Source organism: Eleutherodactylus coqui, chromosome 13 (genome assembly GCF_035609145.1).
Source record: "Eleutherodactylus coqui strain aEleCoq1 chromosome 13, aEleCoq1.hap1, whole genome shotgun sequence".
Taxonomy (NCBI): domain Eukaryota; kingdom Metazoa; phylum Chordata; class Amphibia; order Anura; family Eleutherodactylidae; genus Eleutherodactylus; species Eleutherodactylus coqui.
This window is the reverse complement of record NC_089849.1, coordinates 59,844,690-59,867,982: the sequence shown is the minus strand read 5'-3', so window position 1 is coordinate 59,867,982 and position 23,293 is coordinate 59,844,690. Positions and strand designations below refer to the sequence as shown.

The 23,293-nt window shown below is 41.2% G+C and overlaps 1 protein-coding gene across 1 annotated transcript in view; it reads right to left on the bottom strand.

Moving 5' to 3' along the window:
• Positions 1 to 8,810: 8,810 nt before the first annotated feature.
• Positions 8,811 to 23,293, bottom strand: part of MMP24 (matrix metallopeptidase 24) — a 166,481-nt gene continuing 151,998 nt past the window's right edge. Inside the window, exons 6-9 of the mRNA XM_066586649.1 lie at positions 17,042 to 17,253; positions 13,081 to 13,219; positions 11,282 to 11,548; positions 8,811 to 10,001 (exon numbers count right to left, since the gene is read on the bottom strand). Of these exons, the coding sequence (XP_066442746.1) occupies positions 9,664 to 10,001; positions 11,282 to 11,548; positions 13,081 to 13,219; positions 17,042 to 17,253 (956 nt within the window). The 3' untranslated portion in view covers positions 8,811 to 9,663. The remainder of the gene's footprint in view (positions 10,002 to 11,281; positions 11,549 to 13,080; positions 13,220 to 17,041; positions 17,254 to 23,293) is intronic.

Genomic DNA, 23,293 nt, shown 5'->3' with positions numbered 1-23,293 from the left:
ATTATATTAATGGCTGATCCTAAATATTTTACATTCCCATAAAACTCCCTTATTGTAATTTTATAAAGCAGATCCTGAATGTAGGTGAAATACTTGGTTTCCTACATTGATTAACAGATATAGATTAATGGGGTTGTCCAGTTGTAAGCTACTGTTAGCCCATTCTTAGGATAAAAATCACCCAATTTTATATGAATCGCATTCACAAGCGTGCAGGTGAATATACTCTAACAGATCCGTTTTGTTTGTTTGAAAAGTAACTGTAGAGGGAAAAAACTCATAGAAATCAATGGTGATTTTCCAGAATGTGTTATTCCTGTTTTTCTGCTTTAAGACAGAACAGAAAAAAACAGAAAACTGACTGATAATGTGAATATGGCCGAATACAGTGTTTATTGCTGTAGTGTTCCCATCCTCTTTTTTTTTATGGAAGCCACACCTCCTCATGCGTCCGTCCTTCTGCCCGGTCCAGTTGGCGCTCCAATCTATAAGATCACTGTGGATGGAAGGGAATGTGACCCTGTCTTCAGCCTCCTACCTAGTAATACACTGCAAACAGTGGAGTAGGCTGAATGACAGGTTCCTCTATCTACAGCCATGCAGAAAGGACCGCCATTTGGATTGGGTAGAAGGACAGTTGAACAAGAGGCATGGGCTCTGAATCCCAAACAAATGTATGGGAAATGGATTTGATTTGGAATCAAAATGGAATTTGTGCCAAAGTCCAGGTGAAATACCCCAATGTGCACACCAGTGAGGGGCGACCCTGTTAGTTGCCCTGCTGGAGAGGCAGATATTACAGAGGTGATCACAGTCCTATATCCTTTGATTAGACTACTATGGTGACAAGGTTGCTGCTTTCATGTTTCCACCGCTTAACAAAGACAAAGGTACCTGATTGGTTGCGTTGAACAACTCCCTTTTTTTCTGCACCATAATGATATGTTTGCACTATAAAAAGCTGCATCTAAAATCCAGCATGGAAGTCATTGAAAATCTATGTGTTTAAGTGCGGAGATTTGGATTACTGCTAGCAAGGACCTGCGTGTGGATCAGCCTCATTCAATGAGGTTAAAGGGAACCTGTCACCAGCTATGAGCACCATAAACTAAGTTATAGTTCCCCGGAGAGCTGGGAGGTATACTTTATACTTACCCACCTCCCAGTACCCGTGCTATCAGCCCCGAAAGTCTGCGGGTAGACTATAATATCGGCTGTGTGCGTGCACCCATATGGGTCCATATTCAGTCAGTACAAAATACGGACTGCGTGTGGACCGAAAAAACACCTGCGTGAATGGGCCCTTATTCTGCTTCCTTTTATATTTCTTGGGTAGTTATTTTATCTTTGTGTTTAGTGCCAGAAAAACGTGCATCCTTATTTTTTGCGCAATAGTTTGACTTTAATACATTACACTTCTTTGAAAAGCAAAAGCTAATAAATAAGACCGGAAATGGCATTTTCCTTAAAAGAAGCCACCATATATAATTAGAGTCTGTGCTGCCCATCAAATGGAATACAAACACTGCAAGAAAATGTAATAGTACTAATAGAAGGCTTAATAAGCTAGAAATACACCCTGGCTCACATATAAATGTGATTTGGTTACAGCGACCCTCCAGTTTCAGGACAACATTCTGTCCTAAGACGAGAGGGAAGGGGGGGGGGGTATTCTCTTCTCATCCCTCCGATCTTTTGATTCTGTGTCCTGATTTTGGCCATTCCAGATGGCTGCAGCAATCTTCAGACTAACTAAAGCTCACAGTACATTGGTAGTGCTGGACTACTTATGCACTATAACTGTTCTATGGTTGGCCAGAGCTGCTCATGTGATCAGCACTGGCCAATCAGAGAGCAATACTCAGTGTACACTATGTAGTTAGAAAATTGCTGCAGCCATCGTGGACGGCCAAAAATAGGATCCAAAACCAGTAGACCGACAGAGAAGAACGGCAGGTAATATATTCCCCTCACTCTTCTGTCTCGAGAAAGAATTTTTTCCCGAAACTAGACGGCCACTTTAACCCTTTCCAATCCAATTTGTATCCTGGTTTTCCCAATGGGATTACTCTTTTTCTGCCGTTATACAATGACACTATCTGCTGGCTAAAGCCAGTACTGCATGAGGTGACACGTTGGATAGGCTCAGATAGCTGAGAGGCTGGCAATATACAGTAAGAGAACCTCGACGGACGTCTTCCAACATCAGAGCTGTACAGCCTTAAATCATAATGTCTTCAGACGTCACAGTGGATTGGAAAGGGTTAATACCTTAAGGGGCATTCAAATGTGGCAGATTTTGGTGTGGATCTACATCAAAATCTGCAGTATATTTTCCTGTATGGATTTTGCCTTTCTGTACTAAGCAAAAAAAAGACCCCTTTACTCCAAGTGAGGTGAAATATATATAAGGGCTAAATAATAAAGTCTTCATCACTGAACCACTTTACCAAGTTCTATCTTGGAGCTCCTATTACGGCAGGATCCCAGGTTAAAGGCCATACTATGGATTTGTGTTGCATGGATCTGTAATGGGCACCCATAGACTGATTTGAGCCCATAATATGCTCATGTGTGACGCATTATGGAGTATTACATGAAGGCATCATATGGCTCCATAGTATGGAAGGGACCTTTCCTGCTGCTGTGCAAGTGGCTTTGCATAGACCCTCAAATTAAATGTTGGCACCTCCGTGGGCACACTATATGCATATCAAATAAATTAAAAGGAAGCCGCTGACCAATACAGCCCTGCTACAGCTATAACTGTATAAACAATAGTAATGCACTGCAAGCAGTAAATCCATGAAAAATACAGTTTTCCCGCTATTTATCAACCTGTATGCAAACAAGAACACAGTGATGGTATCGTTCCATTTATTTCTTTTCAATGATAAACCAGTTGCCAGGTGGATGATTTTGTAGGCGCAGCCCACACCCCGTTAATATGAAGTAAGAAAGGCATTTACAGTATATTATTGCAAATGATTTTTAGTAAATTCCCATTATGTAACAAATAATGGCAAATAGAAAAATGCTTCATGAGGTTCACTATAGTATAAAGTAGACCATACAGAGCAAGCTCATCTCCAGTAAATCCAGATTTAATAGAGGACATCCACCTAAAAAGTCCCTTAAAAATGTAAGAATATGACATTGGTGGAAGTCCGTGAGCTCGAAGAACCACCCAGTTAAAGTGCAAATTTCATAATTAGTCATCAGTAAAATGGAGGCACTAGATCCACTTTTCTAATTATGAAAACCTGCCTACAGTTGTCCTTCGGTAGAGTGCCGAAACTACTCTTGGCGCCACAATTTTAAATCTTCCTTGAACCATGTTTTCGGTAAAAGAGAAAAAAAAGATAAAGTTGAAGACCATGTACAATAAATAACTGAAATAAGTTCAAATCTCAGCTTTCGATGAAAGTGTCTTGTTGACCAAGAACTGGAAACCCGTGCAATTCATGGTAATGAACAACACGGTATTGTATGTACAATCCAATACTTCATATGAATATACAAGTAATAAAACACTAACCAAACACTCATTAAGATACAATGGGCACCTTTGTATACGTCTGGTTTATAAAACCCATTTTCAAATACCCTGTCAGGGAATTCTGAGTTAATATAAGGGTATCCTTCACCTGTTTGAGACTGTGAAGAGTGGCTATAAAGAGTGTCTTTCGCTCTGGAGGATTGGACATGTCCATGTATCACACAGCCTATTGATTTAAACAGGAATTCTGTAATACATCATTTCACCTGTGGAGGTGCTGTAGAAAAATTGATAACTTGTTTTGGGTTCCCGAGCAGATTACAGCTGATTGCTACAGTTACCAGCATCAGGACACTCTGTGATCTGCTTATTGTTGGGGGCCCCTCTAACAAGATGTATCCTTTAAAGCAGACAAGCTTTTAAATGGATGCTTTAAAGGGATTTTCCAGGGAAATACTATTGATGACTCATTGTCAGGATAGGTCATCAAATAGGTGATTGGCCTGGGTCCACCACTCAGGACCCCGGCTGATAAGCTGAATAGGGATTCAGCGCCGCTACACACATACGGTACAAAGCAGAAGCTGTTGCTCCGACCCCTGTGTAGTGGCTGGCGCTTGTAACTGCAGGTGCAACTCTCTATGGTTTTAATAAATGCTGCACCACCCACTACCCAGGGGTCAGAGCAGCAGCTTCTGCTCCGCACTCCAGTGTGTAGTGGCAATGACAGTAGGCATCCATCAGCTGCTCTGCTGGGGCCCTAAGCGGTGGACCCCAGCATTATCAACTATTGATGACCTATTTTGAGGAAAGGTTATCAATAGTGTTTCCATGGAAAATCTCTTTAACCTTGGTTGATTTAGCATCCAAAGCCACATTTTATAAATCATTCTGCCCTCATCCATATATTAATATTTTCAACCTTAAAATACCTGTTTGTATACACTGAATACATTATATATGTCTAAATGGATAATTGTTTATAAAATTGTTAAAAATTGAAATAAATATACCAAAAGAAGCATAAAAACAATCCACGGTCTGCCCTTGCCCATCTGTCACACATGGCATAAGTGTGTTTAGATAGGATGATAGAATATATATTATAGTAGACAGTCTACTAGAGCAGTTTAACCTCTTAGACCAGGGCTCCATGGATATTACATCTGATAATACACAAGTGTGTTCATGTTTGGAAATCTGGGTCAAGTTCATGAAAAGCAAAGAATGAAACACTCAACCCTTTTGCAAATATACAAATGAAAACCCTACAAGACAATAATAATACAATATGTCTTACTTTTTGCAAAAACAAAGTTATTTACATATAAATTGTAGTCTTTAAAAGGGTTGTCTGCTTTAGGAAATGACTTTTTGTAAGAATAGTGCTCCAAAAATAACCCCATTATAGTGTGTCCTGCTGCTCAGTTCTCCAGAGATCAGCAGAAATTTGAAGAGGGACCTTGCCGTGAGTACTGAATTTCCCTGCAGTGCCACCACAGGTAAAAAGAAGCACTACAATGCACCTATCGGAATCAAATCACAGACAAGTAACATTGGGCAAGAGACTCTGGTTCAGTTTAGGATGGAGGTCCAAAATAAGGGGCTCCTCTCTCTCAAAAGGGGTTGTCTGGTTGCTGGAAAACATTGCCCCTCTAGCTCCAACTATCTATATCTACCAAAAAGTGCAGGACTTACCCCTTATCTGCCACGGGGATCCAGTGCTGGAGCCCTGCTGTGGTCGTGATTTTTTGTTTGTTTCTGATGATGTCATCGGAAGTCACCTGACTGCTGCAGCCAATCAGAGGCTGCAGTGTCACTATTCTGAACTCCTAGCATGACACCTAGGATGTGAGCGCTGATGCCAGTAGAATTGATGATGATGCTGCAACCTCTGATTGGTAAGTTCAGATTGGGACTACAGCGCTGGATCCCCACAGTAGAGGAGGGATCGGTACTGTTCTTTTTGTTATTTTAAGACAGTTGGATCTAGAGTGGCAATGTGGTCCAGTAACCAGACATTCCCTTTAACTACAAATGCCGAATAGGGTATTTTATAGTTATTTTTCTAAATCAGACAACCTGTTTAAAACTTGAGGTCTGAGATAATAGACTCAGTTGCCTTTTATTTGAGTTGAGACTGGTGTGCAAGTAAATTTTATTTTCTCCTCTTATATATGGAAGATACTAGCCTAACATAACATGGGATTTTGATATTTGCTCTAATTTGTAAATTGTTGCTAGATGACAGAACACATTTTGCATTCTCAAATAAATATTCATTAAAATGTTTAAAGGGGTTGTCCAGGGAGGCGACATCTGTACCCAGACTGGCAGCGTCGGAACCTCCACTTGCGGCCTGATTCTGACAACAGGTCATGTGATATACATTTTGGAGATTCTGACACCACAGGTCCGGGTATAGAGTGTGCCTCCCTGGAGGACCCCTTTCATATGTGTGATATGCCTCTTTTCAGGTTTCAAGGATCCTCAAAAACCTCAAACTGTATATTCTAGCATACACATCAATATAATAAGTGTATTATTATTACATATGCTATTAGGAGATAACACTATCTCCCTCACCATCCGGCAGCCTACAGTTCCTGTTCCTTGCTTTACAGGCTGTCTGTTAATGTTTGTGAACCTCCTTAGTTCTCATGAAATCTGTAATAGGTATATAATAGAAATGAGGGAGAGGAGGGGATGTAGCTGCAGCTTCACATTTGGGCATAAGAAAACTGCTAAAATAAGGGCAAAATCAAATAACAAAGAGCCTGCCTGTTCCAAAAGCATGCGAGGAACAGTACATTTACAGAAGCCATGCAACTGGGTGAAAACAAAGCCAAGAAATGCAGTTTAGAGATACGTTATTTGGCTGCAGTACATCTAATCTACATTTATATTTGGCAAGAAAAAGATTTTTTTAGTGATAATATAATTAGATTTACGATTCAATCAAAATGAGTTCGTTTTACATAAAGTTGGATGCGATATCCCTCTGAATCAATACTTTTACGGCACTCTACTCATTTCCAAATCAAACTATCTGGTCCTGCAATGTCAACAGTAATCCTACTAAGATGGTCATAAACCCATAGACACATTTTTTCCTAGCAGATGAATCTCACATTTGTCATTACAAGACCAGTGATTCTGGAAAGTGCATATACAACCAAACGTTGCAATGATGACCAAAGAAAATCATCAAAAATCATCTTACTTTACAACAGAAATTCTCAACCAATTGTAAAAAAAAAGCAACAATAGCCATCAGAACAACTGCTACCCAAGGAAGTATGTAAGATAAAGATCCTAACAGATAGAGTTTACAACCGGTCGCACGGCTATATTTTGGTAAAAACAAATTTCACAGCAGATGTTCTTTATTGTATGAAATGAAAAATGGTGGCATCTGTGGCCATCTTCATGTGTTCATACAATTAGAAAAAATGCCAGGACTCCCGAAACAGGAACCGATAACCTCTAACTAGACCGCTAGTGTTATACGTATTCTTAAAAAAAATCAATGGGCTGTGACTATGACTTTAATTACTTAAAAGAGTTTAAAACACTATAAGAAAATGTAACTACAACCCTGTTCTGGTCAGTGATAGGCTACAGTGGTCCTATGTCACTACAATATGTCATCGAAGGGGTGGGATACTCGGACTAACAAGGGAACCGGAACCCATCATTTTGGTAGAAAAAGGGGATGTGAAAGGTAAAGATAGGATTCTTGGACATTTTAACTCATATTCTGCTGATTTGAGAGCAAAAATATGGAACATATTAAGAAGTTCCTCTATTCTTCAATAGGGGTGAAATAATTAAATTCACACTATGTGTTGAAAATGTACAGAAACTAGAAATGTTCTTAATTCTTTTGCATTTAAAAATTAGTTTTTACACCAGTTTTATTTCCAACATAAATTTTAGCAGCCCGATATTTGAAGTAAAAATGTTTAACAAAAATTGAACAATGTACCGCACTCCTTTATAATGAAGTTTTATGCATTTGTTATACGTACTAGTGATACTGGTTAACAACTGAGAAAATATTGAGAAAATAAGGCCACAAAACAAAGCAAGCATATTACTATGCTTCAAGTGAAAATTAAAGTGGGATTCCCATTTCAGACTTGTGTGGTATATGCACGGGTCAAGTCATAAAAGTCAGAGCCACCTGCACCTATCTCTAGTTTTGGCCCCCACTGGCACCGGCCCAGGTTATGGAAACAGCCGAATTGTATTCTAATTTCATAACTCCCATAGAAGTTAATGACAATGTTACAAAAACAGCGTAATAAGAGTTACATAAACAGCATAGCAGCACTCCTCAATTATGGAAGCAGTGCAGATATAACCAAGTGCTTGCTGCCCACGTATCTCTGTAGTCTAACTGAAAGTGAATAGAGCATCAGTGAGCTATTCAGTCTCCTCCTCACTGTGGAGGATGTGCGTGTGAAGTAAGTCCACAGTGAGTGGGACCCCATTCTCAGGATTGATGGGAGTCTCAGCAATGGAACCCCCACCGATCAGCAAGTAACTCCCCATCTTCTAGATAGGCAAAAACTTGTAATTTGGGTTCAACCGCTTTAAGTGTTTGTCAGTGGTGAACACCACTTAGTGCTGGGAGGTCTGTTTTTTCTGATACTCCGCTCCAAATCAAGGAAATTTGAAATTCTATATCAGAAAAGAGAGCTCCGCCCACAAACAAGATACATCAAGAAATGAATCCTCAAATTATTTTTGGACATGGAAACCACATAGTGTTAAAAACTGAACATTCAATTTTAGTTGCAAAACTAAAGTTTAAATATTACCGTTCACCCTTCTCAGGATTTAAGGATTTGGTTTTTAGAGTGTATGAAGCCGCAGATTGTGATACATTTTCAGATTTTTCCTTCATTTTTCCAATTAAAATGCATGAATTCTCTTTAATTGGATTTTTACAAAATGAAAAATTTCCCTTAAATCACCAACAAATGTCCATCCAGATGAACAGGTTTTCTGCATGGACACGAATTGAAATGTGTCATGTTTTTAATACATGCACAACGTTCATTTGGTGAATATGAATTTTCAAAGTAGAAAAGTAATATTTTGTGAAAAACGGTTATCTATTTTTTTTTTTTAGTTTTGTATCCTTTGTTCCTATTTTAGTTAAAAAAAATGTACCAAAGTGAAATAATAGCAATTTTTTTTTTAAAGAAATGAAAGGCCTAGAGAGCATAGAATTTATTATTCAAACTCAGGCAATTAAAAAATAAAATAAATAATCATAATAACATATTACAATATTCCAGTATGAGTAGTTATGGGATTTAAACGTACTTTTACTAGTTACTTATCCGTTCTCTTATACTGTGACATTCAGCAAAACCGTTTTAATATATATTTTTCTTTTTTTTTGTTTTATTTCACTTTCTGTTTAGGTTTCTACATGAGTACAACATTTACCAAATATTGTCATTGGGTGAACAATTTTCTGAGACTCCGTCCTTGGCTCGACACAAGACGGCAAACTCAAGGAAAATCTTTCCTTTCGATCTGTAACAACTATTCAAGAGTGCAGGCAGAGAATGCCAATTCGATAATCTATATTTAACAACTTTGTATGTAATAATAATTCTGACCAGCAGGGATTGAACAAAAAGAAAAAAAATGATGAGTTCCTCTTTGTGCATTTTTTTTTTTTGTGGCAAGCCATACGGAGGAACAGATGTTTTTTAAAGACCTTTCCGTGACGATTCTTTGCCTTTGTGTGCTTCATCTCTTTCTGCTCAAATTGATTTTAAGAAACAAGTCTGAAAGTATCCGATTTCAATGAAGAAAGCTGGTTTCGAGACAAGTTCTCAGCTACAGTCATATTTTCTTTTTTTTTTTTTTTTTTCTGAAGAAAATTCCAAGCAAGTTACTCGGTGCTCACAAAGTGACCCGAGGAAATGGCACACTAGAAAAGATACAAGTATGAGGCAGTAAGAATGAAAGAGGCTCCATTGTGTAAGGCCATCTCTGTATACCGTAAGGTCTTCCCTTGCTTGTAAAACTGGGACCGCCATCGATGAACGTCTGTTTCCGGTCTGACCGGTGGACTCCGGATCCCAGCATCCTGTTAGCCCTCATAGAAACTAAAGAAAAGAAAAATGTTCCAGATCCTGTCATACCCATTCTTGTACTGGCCGTTTGTAGTAGGTAACGTTTTGTTGTACACCTTTGTTTTTAAATTGGAAAATAGTATATACCAAGACCAAAATGCACAGGGACAATATACAAGGGATTACCACTGCTATAGCGTTTACGGTGCTTGGCACGTCATTAATTGTCACCATAATATCCACATCATCATGTGGTAGGTGTCGGTCTTTGCTGTTGTCCACGTCTTTTTGGTTGCAGCCCATCCAGTCTTTTACTATTGATCTTGGGTAACCTACTTCCACCGACAGCTTCTGATTATCAAATTTCCAATATTCCTTTCCTTTATAGAAATAAGTATAAGCTGTGAAAGACAAACATCCAGAATTATTTAAGGAATAAATAACAGACAGTATCCTCCCTTAAATTTTCTCTTGTCTCAACGTATCCCAAGATGAAGGGTGAAAGATGGCATCCATTGGGCTCCCTTGTTAGAAATGTTATACCTATTATGGATGCCATCCATTGCCCGTAGGCTCCCGTGTTTAAAAAAAAAGTATATTTTCAACTCGTCCAATTTTACTGGATGTAATACAAGCCCTAAGAGAACACTATGGGGAGTCATAACGCTTCTCATATACATAGATTTCTTTAACAATAGTAATGCCAATTCGTTTCGAATGTCCAAGAGACTCAAGACACTCTTCGAATGTCCAAGAAAAGAGAGATTCCCCAGATTCCTGGAAGAGTGGGATATTTTCTTGCATGACAGATTGGACAGGCAAACGTCTGTAGAGTAGACAGTCAGAGGGACACTCAACTTTAAGGGTTTTAAGGTTGCATTACTGGCCAAGGTAACCATCAGAGGTCTGCTGAACTCTCCTGGAGCCTGTGATTATTCATGAAGTCTGGTTGTCTTAGGTTAAGTGTCCCATATAAAGACATAGCCATTTCTTTCAGGAAAGTTCACATGAACTACTCAAGTCAACTATGATTGGGGACGTACCTTATATATTAGGACGTGGAGATCATTGTGACGGTTTTTCCAAGCTATTTCTCATGTAGGCAGGTATTAAAATGAGTGGTATGACAGTACTCATCGGTTGAAATATTTTATGACTATGACGGGCAAGGAATTTGAATATATCATAGAAGTCAAACATTTAAACTATGGAAGTGATGGCAAAAATGAAGTAGGCCAGTTTAAAACCAACATGAAGAAGTTTAACAGTCCAGGCAGATCAGACAAGAGGGATGGGTGTTCTACACAGTGACAACTTATTTTAGGTGAATGAAGAAAACAATTGAAATACTGTCAGACGTTTCTATAGGATCGTTCCATCTTAAACAATAAGATGGTTACACCTTAAAGGGGTTGTCTAGTGAAGTAATAAAATGGCCAGCATTTGCAGCCAGTGAGAAACCCGTCTTAGAATGTAACTAGGACAGATTGATGAGACCTGAGAGGAGAGATCTAGAACAGGTTTCTCACAAGCTGTAGATGGCGGCCGTTTTGTTAACTAACATTTACAGAAATCATACACTTAGCCAAATTAGTATAGTAAATAGTGTGTGTGTATTTCCTGTCTTGACTCTTCTCAGTTTTGCCCTGATATTTTGTGGTATGCACATAGCAGTACTTACTCCCTTCTTTGCTCACAAAGGCTCCTTGAGGTGCTTCTGGGATTCCTTTCCAAACAGTTATCGACTTTGGGTAACCAGGATCAGCTGTCCTCTTCTCCTCATTGTATCTCCAATATCTGTCCCCTTTGAAGAAGTAGGTTTTGCCAACTGGCTCCCATCTCAGAGCTGTGTCAATACCTTCCCGTGGAAGACAACTTCCCAACTCTACCAAACTGTGTGGATACCCAGGTTCTGCTGTTACTTCTTTAAACACCCAGTATTTATCTCCTATATCAAGAAGTGAATAACTGAATTAACAATCCATGAACTAATTGTTATGCTTTATTACTGCATATTCTAGACATTGAAGGAAACGCTATTAAATGGAACCGGTCACAAGCATTTATCCATATAAATTGGCCCACCATGCTGCAGCAAGTGTAGACACCTTCCTAAACTTATGGTTATGTGTCTCGACTACAGAGACATACCCTACTAACATAGTTTGTAAGGCCAAAAAAGGCAGACATATGTCTATCCAGCTCAACCCATTATCTATAATGTTGATCCACAGGAAGGCAAAAAACTCATTTTAGCGTAAATAAAATTCCATCCGGCTTCAAACCTTAGATAATGAGGTCATTAAAACTCCTGAGTCATATGGTAATCAGGACTGAGGTTTCTACAAGGCGTGTGCAGGATTCCAAAGTGTCCAGATGAATCGGTGCCAACCTGGGACATCTTTGGCTTATTGACTTGGATGACACTTACAGCATTCACAGTACATTCACACAATGAAAATGAATTCTCTACCCACAGCAAAGAATTCCCAATGTGCTTGTACACTGAATTAGAATTAGAGCATTGTAAATTTGCTGTTATCAGAGGATTCATTTCCATTCTGTACATGCATCGAAATATGGTCGGAGCGGCTTGAGAATAACGAAGGAGGTGTCATCTACGTCAATCAACCAAAGATGGACTGGGTTATCTCTTACTCAACCAAACACTTGGGAGTCCTGCAGGCACACAGTGGATCCTTCAGCCTTAGTTAACATATGGCACAGGAAATTTTATAACTTTGTTTTCTAAGGTATATGGCTGTTCTCTGGACATTACCATCAGTTTGAATAGGGTAAACTGATGGGATCAGTTTAAATGGGTAAAACTTGATGACAGGTTCTCTTTAAGGTTGACAGCCGTGTCTCTAGGCCACTCTTGCTTAAAGCGACCCTCCAGGCCTGAACAACGATGGCTGCACCAGCTTCTCGGATTACCTGATACACCCTGTACATTACTAGTGCATCATTAGTCTAAGACATCTAACCTGCTATGATGCATGCTAATGTACAGTGTCCATCAGGAAATTAGAGAAGTGGTTCAACCATCTTTGTTTTCCTGGCCTGGATCGTCGATTTAATGGTTCAGGCTCACAATTGGGAATCTGTTGGTGTTTCTTCACTAGAACAAATAATTAAATCCACACAGTACTAAGAAAACTTATACACTTGTGCCTAGAAAGTAGAAAGGCCAACTCCATTGCACCCAACTGTCTACTCATGCATGCTACCATTACCAGACAGAAGACCGCTACAAAAACCTATCAGTGGAGACGAATAGTTTCGACTACTGATGGTCAGCCTATCCATCAGAAAGAAGTCACTAGTCATGGTTCTTCTGGATTGATAGCCATGGCTCAGGGTGGTCTCGATCCACCTCTGTCATAACTATACACACCCGGGGATCTTATACATTCTATGCCTATATTTATTTATTTAGACATAAGGTTTTGCAGGTTTTAGGAGATATGTAGAAAGTACCTTTAAAGAAGACAAATTTCCCATCTGATCTCTCATACGCTGCATCTATTTTAGGTGGGAGTCCTTTCCAGAACTGCTCGATTTGCATTGGATATCCTTCCTGTACTTTGTTATTACGAAGCCGCCAAAACCATCGGTCCTGCATAGGAAAGGAAAAACATATATATATATATAGGCTGCACAGATTTAGGAGGTGGCTTGTAATGTGCTGCTGCATTTACATTAATCCTTAGAGTACAGTCGTCTGCCTTGTAAAAAATGCTTACATTTTTATTATCGATTCCCTACAGAACGTCCGTGACAGGTCATGTGATAAGTTATTCTCCAATCCCTAAGTATAAGAATAGATATATCTGTACATGCCTCTTGTAGCATACCAGCTGTCCATCAAGCCTACAAGCCATATAGACCCACATTTACTAAGCCTAGTGTTTGAAACACCAGTAAAGAACAAACTAAAACAAGACATTGTGGTAGTGAACTGTTCCAAAGGTATTAAAAGTAGTGCAGAACAAGAGATTCCAGCTTCATCCTGGATAGAATGGATTTCAAATCAGAGCCAGATGACTAAGCTTACATGTTTCGGCTAGGCATCCTTAAAGGGGTTGTCCCGCGGCAGCAAGTGGGTCTATACACTTCTGTATGGCCATATTAATGCACTTTGTAATGTACATTGTGCATTAATTATGAACCATACAGAAGTTATAAGAAGTTTTTCACTTACCTGTTCCGTTGCTAGCGTCCTCGTTTCCATGGAGCCCGTCTAATTTTCGGCGTCTAATGGCCAAATTAGACGCGCTTGCGCAGTCCGGGTCTTCTTCTTTTCTCAATGGGGCCGCTCGTGCAGGATGCCGGCTCTGTGTAGCTCCGCCCCGTCACGTGCTGATTCCAGCCAATCAGGAGGCTGGAATCGGCAATGGACCGCACAGAAGCCCTGCGGTCCACCGAGGGAGAAGATCCCGGCGGCCATCTTCAGCAGGTAAGTAAGAAGTCACCGGAGCGCGGGGATTCAGGTAAGCGCTGTGCGGTGTTCTTTTTTAACCCCTTTAATCACGGCCATTGCCACTTGGCCAAAATATTTAAGTAGAGTCACCGGTCTACACTTTGGCTTGTGTGGTCCATTGCTAGAAAGATTATTGAAATTCATTCTATGTGGGCTGAAGCTGGAGGTCTCTTGTTCTACACTACTGGTTTTGGGTTTGGTATCGGGCTCAGTTTACACAAAAATAGACATAAATTGATTGATAAATGTGGGCAATGTTGGTTATTATTCCTTATCTGCATCCCTAAAGGCACTTCTACATGGGTCGATGAGTGGGTGCAAACTTTTTCCCCAAAGTTTTGTTTGCTAAATCATTAGCCCGTATGAATGAGCTGCCAATCAGCCAACGAATCAGCAGATGCTTGTTCTCAGGCTAATCAGATCTGTTATAAGCAATGCATCTCCTCATGTAAAGAGGGGAATCTGTATGGGGATGAAGAATCGCAGTAATGATCATTTGTCCCCAAATTAGTGATCATTTGCTCATGTACAAGCACTTTAATGGGCGGGAATCGATATCCTATACTGTCAGCTAGCAAAGTTAAATGCACAGCCCGGGTAAAAGGGCCCTTAATCTCTATAGGGATTGCTGGTAAGCTGGAACCCCATTAACTTCTCTCATGAAGGTGCTTGATGGAGCGTTAGAACGTTCCCATTGCGCGAGTGCTACACCGCACCGCAGCCTCTTAATTTGGGGGCTGAGATTTGGAAACAGCTCACAAACTTCCATCACAGTCAGCTTCTGACAAGTCTATGTGACATGTGAAATGATGAAATTAGGTGAGTTACTAGTTAACTATTAATGGCAGTATCCATAGCAATGCTTCCCGTCACAGCGGTGCTCAGGGAAACGGAGCGGAATTTTAAAATAGCTATATAGCAAAATGCATTATTTGTGTATGCGAATATAGATAGATATTAGATAGATACTAGATAGATAGATAAATACTAGATAGATATTAGATAGATATTAGATAGATACTAGATAGATAGAAAGATATTAGATAGATAGAAAGATATTAGATAGACCGAAAGATAGATAGATATTAGATAGATACTAGATAGATAGATAAATACTAGATAGATATTAGATAGATACTAGATAGATAGAAAGATATTAGATAGACCGAAAGATAGATAGATATTAGATAGATAGATACTAGATAGATATATACATGAGATAGATAGATAGATGATAGATATTAGATAGATAGACAGATATTAGATAGATAGATATTAGATAGATATGAGATAGATGGATAGATAGATAGATAGATAGATAGATAGATAGATAGATAGATAGATAGATAGATAGATAGATAGATAGATATGAGATAGATAGATAGATATGAGATAGATAGATAGATAATAAATGTTAGTGTTCTGACTCGGTAATGTCACTTCATTTCAGGAAATCTGATGGATACTGTATAAATAAGTGAGTAAGCTACCTGGAGCCAATCTGCTGGTGACTGGAGAGTGGGATGTTATTGGCATAAACATAGATTAACACCCCCTTATTGTTTTAATTAGCAAGTAGAAGACGAATAGCCTTGAAATACCCAAGACATATAAAGCACTACATCCTGCAATACTTGAGAACCCCTCAATAATTTGTATTTTATGTAAGAGGATGAATCAAAAAGCAACCCCCCTGTGTCTGTAACTTGTCTTCTACTGGAACCATTGTGAATGGCTATGGCCGGTTTTACATCCACTTCCAGTCGGATGTTCTGTCACAAGTACAGCTCAAAATACTGGAAGAAAAGTGCTGCACATAGTGTTTTTTCTTTAATCCAAAAGCCAAACAGCTGGACGGAAAGCAGACAGACCCTATTATAGTCAACGTGGTCCATCCGGTGCTGTTTGGTTCCGTTCAGAGACTGAGCCGTTCAGCCGCAGGGATTCACCTTTCCTGCTCCCCGAATGGAGCAGGAAACCGGAACCCTGAGGGCAGATGTGAAGCCACCCTAAGAACGATCTTCTATAGGTGTTCTTATTCTACTAATGTACGCTTCTCTTTTTCAGACTGAGTGATTAGGATCATGGATCGGAGGCTAAAACAAAGAGCTGCCACAAACAGGAGGAGTGTGCATCTAAGGAAATCCATAATCAACGGAAGAATGTTTATGGGATGCTGTAGCAGACATTAGCAATGTGCAGTGTTGGGTGAAGAAGTTTCAAGTCTGAGAAACTGAAATTGCAGATAAGCTGAGGAGAGACAGGAAATGTAAATCATTACACTATTTTCACCACTAGGTGGCACTTTAATATTTGTTCTGCATGTCCTCAGCTGAATGTTAGACCAGGGGGTGATGTTTCTCCTTGTGGAGAGCATCTCAATAGTGTTGAGAGCCTTATATAGACCATGCAATGCTACCTGGGAAAAAGCAATGCAAATGAGTAATAGAATAATTCCTCCACAGTGCCACCTATTGGAAGGTCATGGAAATCTGATGTTCCCTATTAGAGATGAGCGCGCATGCTCGGATAAGTCAGTTACTCGAGCGAGCCTTGCTCTTCTCGAGTAACTGCATTCTTATCTGAGCGTGCTCGGGGGGGAGAGAGAAAGAGATCTCTCTCCCCCGCTATCCCGCGCCCCTCGCCGCCTCCCCGAGCTCGCTCGGACAAGAATGCAGTTACTCGAGAAGAGCGAGGCTAGCTCAAGTAACTGACTTATCCGAGCGTGCTCGCTCATCTCTACTCTTTATGCACTCTAAGATAATATTTCTCATCACCGCGCATCATGTGGTTAGGCATGGCATTACAAGTGAAAGGAGAGGAAAGCTATAAATTATTTCATTGCGATATAATAGCTGTTCTTAACTTGTTTTCACAACATACAAAATGTAACAGAATTTCTACCTATTAAGAAATAATACATAATACACATTGGAGTTTTTGCTATTCTTCAAATACCTTAAACACAAACATTTCTCCTCTAAATAGGGCGACAGTGTTAAAATTTCCATCACATATATTCGGCCTGTTGCCAGGATGGGCCGGTTTTTCTCCAGATGGAGGGCGAGGCCTCGGCTGTCTTTCGTGCTTTCTTTCAGATGTGGATTGGATTCTGCGTGGTGGAAGTGTAGGCAAAGGTCTTGTAGGCTCTAGTGTTTCGGCAGGGGGACCTTAAAAGCAGAAAGTTCTATAGATTATATCACAGATCAATACTCTTACTCCATTGTAAACTCTATGCCAATATACATCTTAGATTATTTAAAAGGAGGACGGGGGGAGGGTGTTCACTAACTTGGTTGCCTCCATATTATTCACAGATTTCAATGAAGAGTGGTTGCGTATGGTATGCATGCCCACTTTACCATAAACAGAAATTGAACGACCAGGTTCTGGTAGTCAGACCAACATTGATGCTACTTCTGTGACATATTCAGTGGATAGTTTAAAAAAGTGGAGAAATTCTCAATAAAGAATACCAAGTGCGAATGCCCTAACTTCATGAATAAAATGGTCTAAGGAAAAATGCCAGTTTTGCCCATGGCAACCCATGGGGTCACTCTTCATTATTTACTCTGTCTAGAACATAGAAATCAGGCAATTGTTTGGTAGCTGCAGACAATACTGACACTTTTAGATATTTCAACCTCTTATGTAGGAGGGCCACAGCTTATTAACGTGTACCTCCAGCTACAAATGAAAACCTGACTGCGCTCCTATATCCTTATGTATGATGATTTTGTACAACTTTTCACCTTTAAGTGACGACTTCTCCTACCACTTTATCTGCAACAGGAAGTGGCTGATTGCTACTTCCTGTCAGGTAGAGCTAGACTCCTCCTCTAAGCCGTGACAATGCAGTAAGATGATTCTGAAATCCTGTGAGAGTAGGTAAGCATATTTTTAAAGTTTCTGATATAATATGATATTCTCCAGCTTCAGTATGGAAATCTAGAAACTTTATTAGTACATCATTAATGAATTTCGGGTCCACAACCCAGAAAAAATGTTCACCCATGTGTTTCGAGCTACAAAAGGCTCTTATTCATTATATTATATTATTTGTAGCTCGAACCGCGTAGGAGGAGGATTTTACTGGGTTGTGCAACGAATGTTTTTTAGTTATATATTAATAAAGTTTCTAGATTTTTATACCGAAGTTGGAGAATATTATATTGTATGAGCAACTTTGCCCGAGAAGCAGCTTGGCAGTCCTCTTCTCTCTGTGCATTGGATGGACTTCTCAAGCTGATATACCTAATTAGGAGATGGTGAGCTGATGTTTTTCTTTTGCTATATCTTTAAAGTAACTTAGTAATATTATAATAACCGGGGAGGAAGCCATGGGGTGAACTGCGCATTGGAGTCTGAGACATAGTAACACACATAGAATGCAAGCCTGAAAAAGACATATATCTATCTAGTTCAGCCTATTACCCCCCAATGTTGATCAAGAGTAAGGCAAAAAAAAAAACAATGAGGTATAAGTCAATGTTCCCCACTTGAGAGAAAAAACCCTTCCTGACTCCAATCGGAATAATTCCTGAATCACCGACCCTTTTAAAGTTATTAATAGTTATAACATATAATATTTTATCACTCAAGAAAGACATCCAGGCCCCTCTTGAACTCTTATGAAATTCACCATCGCCACACCCTCAGGCAGAGACTTCCATAGCCTCACTGCTCTTACAGTAAAGAACCCACACTGTTCTGATGCTGTTAACATGTCCAATACTGGTTAGTAGTTTGTACCCTTGTGTGCATTATAAATGGCCTATTGTGGTTTATTTGCTTAACGCTTTGCCAGATTCTTGTTAAAAAACACATTGCCTTACATTTTTGACTGCATAGCACCATGTTTTGATATCCCTCCACTTCATTCATTCTTTTTGGTCCTATCTGACAGTTTGTGTTTGAGTTCGATTAAGTAAAGTAGATCTTGTTTATACAATTCATGCATCAAGGATTCTGTAGGCCTTGACATTGTATGACTTACTGTCTGGGACAAATACTCGGAGGGTTTGATGATGGACAGCTGAAAATATTCTTGAAGTGACTCTGGTTCACGGTAAAAATGTCACTATACATGCAGAATGTATAATTAAAGCGGTTGTCCCATCTAAGCATTTCCTGGCTGAGATGAGAAACCTGCAGCTGGCTTCCCGACAACTTCGGTGGATGTAACGGAAACAGCCGCTATGGTAGCCTTTTTTGTATGTGCGTCATGGAAACAGTTTAAGGTTGCCGCCTCACCTGTTTCCGTAACATCCACTGAAGTTGTTGGGAAGCCAGCTGCAGGTTTCTCATCTCAGCCAAGAAAAGCTGAGGTGGGACAACCTCTTTAACTATATATTCTTCATGTTCGGCAAAGTTATTGCTGTTGCTTTAAAGCCACAAATTCTGCAAGTTTCTCGTCCTTGTATTTGAACTGCCATGTCTTATACATCTGCTTGTTACATAAACAAAATCTAGCTAGGACAATCTGTGTCGTCTTTGTGAGTCAGCCGGACTGGTTGGGTTGGCTGTGTTGGCAGTCACGTTGGTTTACATAAGAAGCACAGGGCTGTGTGGGCCGCTAACTCAACTGCTGAATTCTGTTATCTCATCAGGAGACTGCCTGTGTACCTGAGACACGTGAAGAAAACTCCAGCTTGTAAGCCATAGAATATAAGTACGGCTCCCCCACTTCCTATCCTGTGAAATTCCAACCCTCATCTTAGGTGATTTTAACATCCCCACTAATGACCCTATCTCCCCATCTGCCTCTCAGCTTCTTTCACTCACCTCCTCCCTTGGTCTCTTTCAACTCACAGCCTCTCCCACTCACAGGGATGGAAACACCCTGGATCTGGTCTTCCTCCGTCTCTGCTCTGCTGCCAACTTCACTAACTCCCCTCTCCCGCTCTCGGATCATAACCTCCTCTCTTTCTCTGTCACGCTCCCTAACATCTCTCCAGACCCACCTACCTACAGTACCTACAGGAACCTTAAGGCCATTCACACCCAGAACTTTGCTGAATCCCTACAGTCCTCTCTGTCCCCCATCTCTCTCCTCACCTCCCCCAACCTGGCTGCCGCTCACTACAACACCGCTCTCAAACATGCCCTGGATGAAGCGGCGCCCCCCAGGACCCGAGCCATCCGATGTAGACCACGGCAACCCTGGCTCACGCGCTTCATCCGGCGGTGCTCTAGAAGTGCTGAACGGCTGTGGAGGAAATCGCAAACGTCCGCAGACTTCCTCCACTACAAATTCATGCTCAGAACCTACAACCTTGCCCTCCACCATGCCAAACAAGTCTACTTCACCTCTCTCGTCCCCTTATTATCGCACAACCCTAAACGGCTCTTTGATACTTTTCACTCCCTTCTCAGCCCTAAACCAAAGCCCCCTGGGATAGATCTCAGTGGTGTAGAGCTGGCTGCCTACTTCAAAAAGAAAATTGATGACATCCGACATTCGTCAGGAAATAACTTCCCAATCCCAGACTAGCCCTGACCCTAGTCTTGTCAGAACTGCATCTAGCTCTTGCTCACTGTCTGTACTCAGACCAGCGACAGAGGAAGAAGTCTCCAAATTGCTCTTCTCTGCTCGCCCCACCACCTGCGCTAGCGACCCCCTCCCCTCACACCTCCTCCGTTCCTTCTCCCCAGTGGTCATCTCCCATCTCACCACTATATTCAACCTCTCTCTGACCTCTGGCATCTTTCCCTCTTCTTTCAAACACGTCATCATATCCCCATTGCTAAAGAAGCCGACTCTAGACGCGACTGATGCTGCCAACTACCGACCCATCTCAAACCTCCCCTTCATCTCCAAACTACTAGAACGGCTGGTTTACTCCCGCCTTGTAAGCTACCTATCAGAGCACTCTCTCCTAGACCCCCTACAGTCTGGCTTTCGACCTCAACACTCGACAGAAACTGCCCTTACAAGCGTATCCAATGACCTACTGACAGCCAAATCGAGGGGCGATTACTCCCTACTGATCCTCCTCGACCTCTCCGCAGCATTTGACACTGTTGACCACAAACTCCTCCTCAGTATGCTACGCTCCATTGGCCTAAAGGACACTGCCCTCTCCTGGTTCTCTTCCTACCTATCTGACCGCTCTTTCAGTGTCTCCTTTGCTGGCTCTACCTCCCCTCCTCTTCCCCTTGCTGTTGGGGTCCCCCAGGGCTCTGTCCTCGGCCCCCTTCTTTTCTCTATCTACACAGCCCCTATTGGACAAACCATCAGGAGATTTGGCCTCCAATACCACCTGTATGCTGATGACACCCAGCTATACACCTCTTCCCGTGACATCTCTGCACCTTTACTCCAAAACATCACCGACTGTCTGTCCGCTGTCTCTAACACCATGTCCTCTCTCTACCTAAAACTAAACCTCTCTAAAACTGACCTGCTGGTATTTCCACCCTCCACTAACCGACCTCCTCCTGACATCCCCATCTCAGTGTGTGGCGCCACCATAACTCCTAGACAACATGCCCGCTGCCTTGGAGTCATATTTGATTCTGATCTCTCTTTTACCCCCTACATCCAATCTCTGGCCCGAACATGTCAGCTGCACCTCAAGAACATCGCAAGAATCCGCTCTTTTCTCACTGTAGACACGCTAAAAACGCTTACTGTTGCCCTCATCCACTCCCGGCTCGATTATTGCAACTCGTTGCTGATCGGCCTCCCCTGCACCAGACTCTACCCTCTCCAATCCATCCTGAATGCGGCAGCCAGGCTCATCTTCCTGTCCAGCCGCTACTCGGACGCCTCTGCCCTGTGACGGTCACTGCACTGGCTGCCCGTTAAATACAGAATTCAATTTAAACTCGCCACCTTCATCCACAAAGCCCTCCACAGTGCAGCGCCCCCCTATATTGCCTCCCTCATCTCAATCCATCAACCAGCCCAGGCTCTCCGCTTTGCTAACGAAACCAGATTGAGCGCCCCTTTAATTCGAACTTCTCATTCCCGCCTACAAGACTTCTCCAGAGCAGCACCGGTCCTCTGGAACGCACTACCAAAGGCTACCCGAGCAATCCAGGACTCGCAGAACTTCAGGCGTGATCTAAAAACGCACCTCTTCAGGGAGGCATACCGAATTCCCTAAACAAACCCCTCTGTACACCGCCTGATAACATGCTCCCTGACCTACTCACTGCAATCCCTGCTAGCCATCATAAACCGCTCCTGCAGTCACACCGTTTCTGCCGTCACACAGCTAAATATCTGACCATTGTCTGTGTGTATATCACCCCTCACTCTCCACTTCGCCATACAGTGCACATCGCCAGCCCCTCTACCTTCTGTATCACCCCATTACTTGTAGTATGTAAGCTCGTTGGAGCAGGACCCTCACCCCTATTGTTTCCATCAATTGATTACTATGTAACTGTGGTTCTGTAATGTTTGTATTTTTGTCTTTCTGTATCCCCCGTCTATGTAAGCGCTGCGGAATATGTTGGCGCTATACAAATAAAGTTTATTATTATTATTATGATGATGGACCCCACTGGCCTTGAGGTGTCTGTCTGGCGTCAGTTATGCCGTCCAGCATTTTCAAGACAAAACAGCCCTGCATGAAGCACCATTTTGCCCTGGGTTTTTACGTAAATCTGGTCGTTTGACTGTAGATAATGAATAATTTGATGTATTTAGGTTGTATATTCTGAGGTATGTTAGATGATCAGTTGGCTTCTGGTACAGCGAGGTCTCTATTTTATTTTTCTGCATTTCGAATATGGTGGACCGAAGGTTTATTTCAGCATTGGATTAGTTGAGTGTTAAGCTGATCCTGGGATGATACAGATTGAAATATAATGATTTTAGCTATTGCTCAGACTTCGGATGAGGATGATATCGTCAATGCAATGACAGTAGGTCCAAGACCTGCTACTATACAGGAAGACTAAAAGGAGCTAGTAAGGATCATTGCTGATCTGTCAAAAAGTTCTTTAAAACAAAATTACTTGATACTGGAAAGTCCAAGAATAGAGACATTGTGCTGCTTCCCAAATGCATAAACCTAGAAATCCAAGGAGACCGATCATCACAAGTGTGGGCACCATCACTGAGCCAATTGGATGGGTGGAAGAAGTTCTTTAACTCTTGGTGAAGAATAAAGCCAGCTACCTTCAATGCACAATCCACTTAACTATCAGCAATAGGTCCCCAATCAGAGGGAACCATCCTAGCTACTACAGATGTGG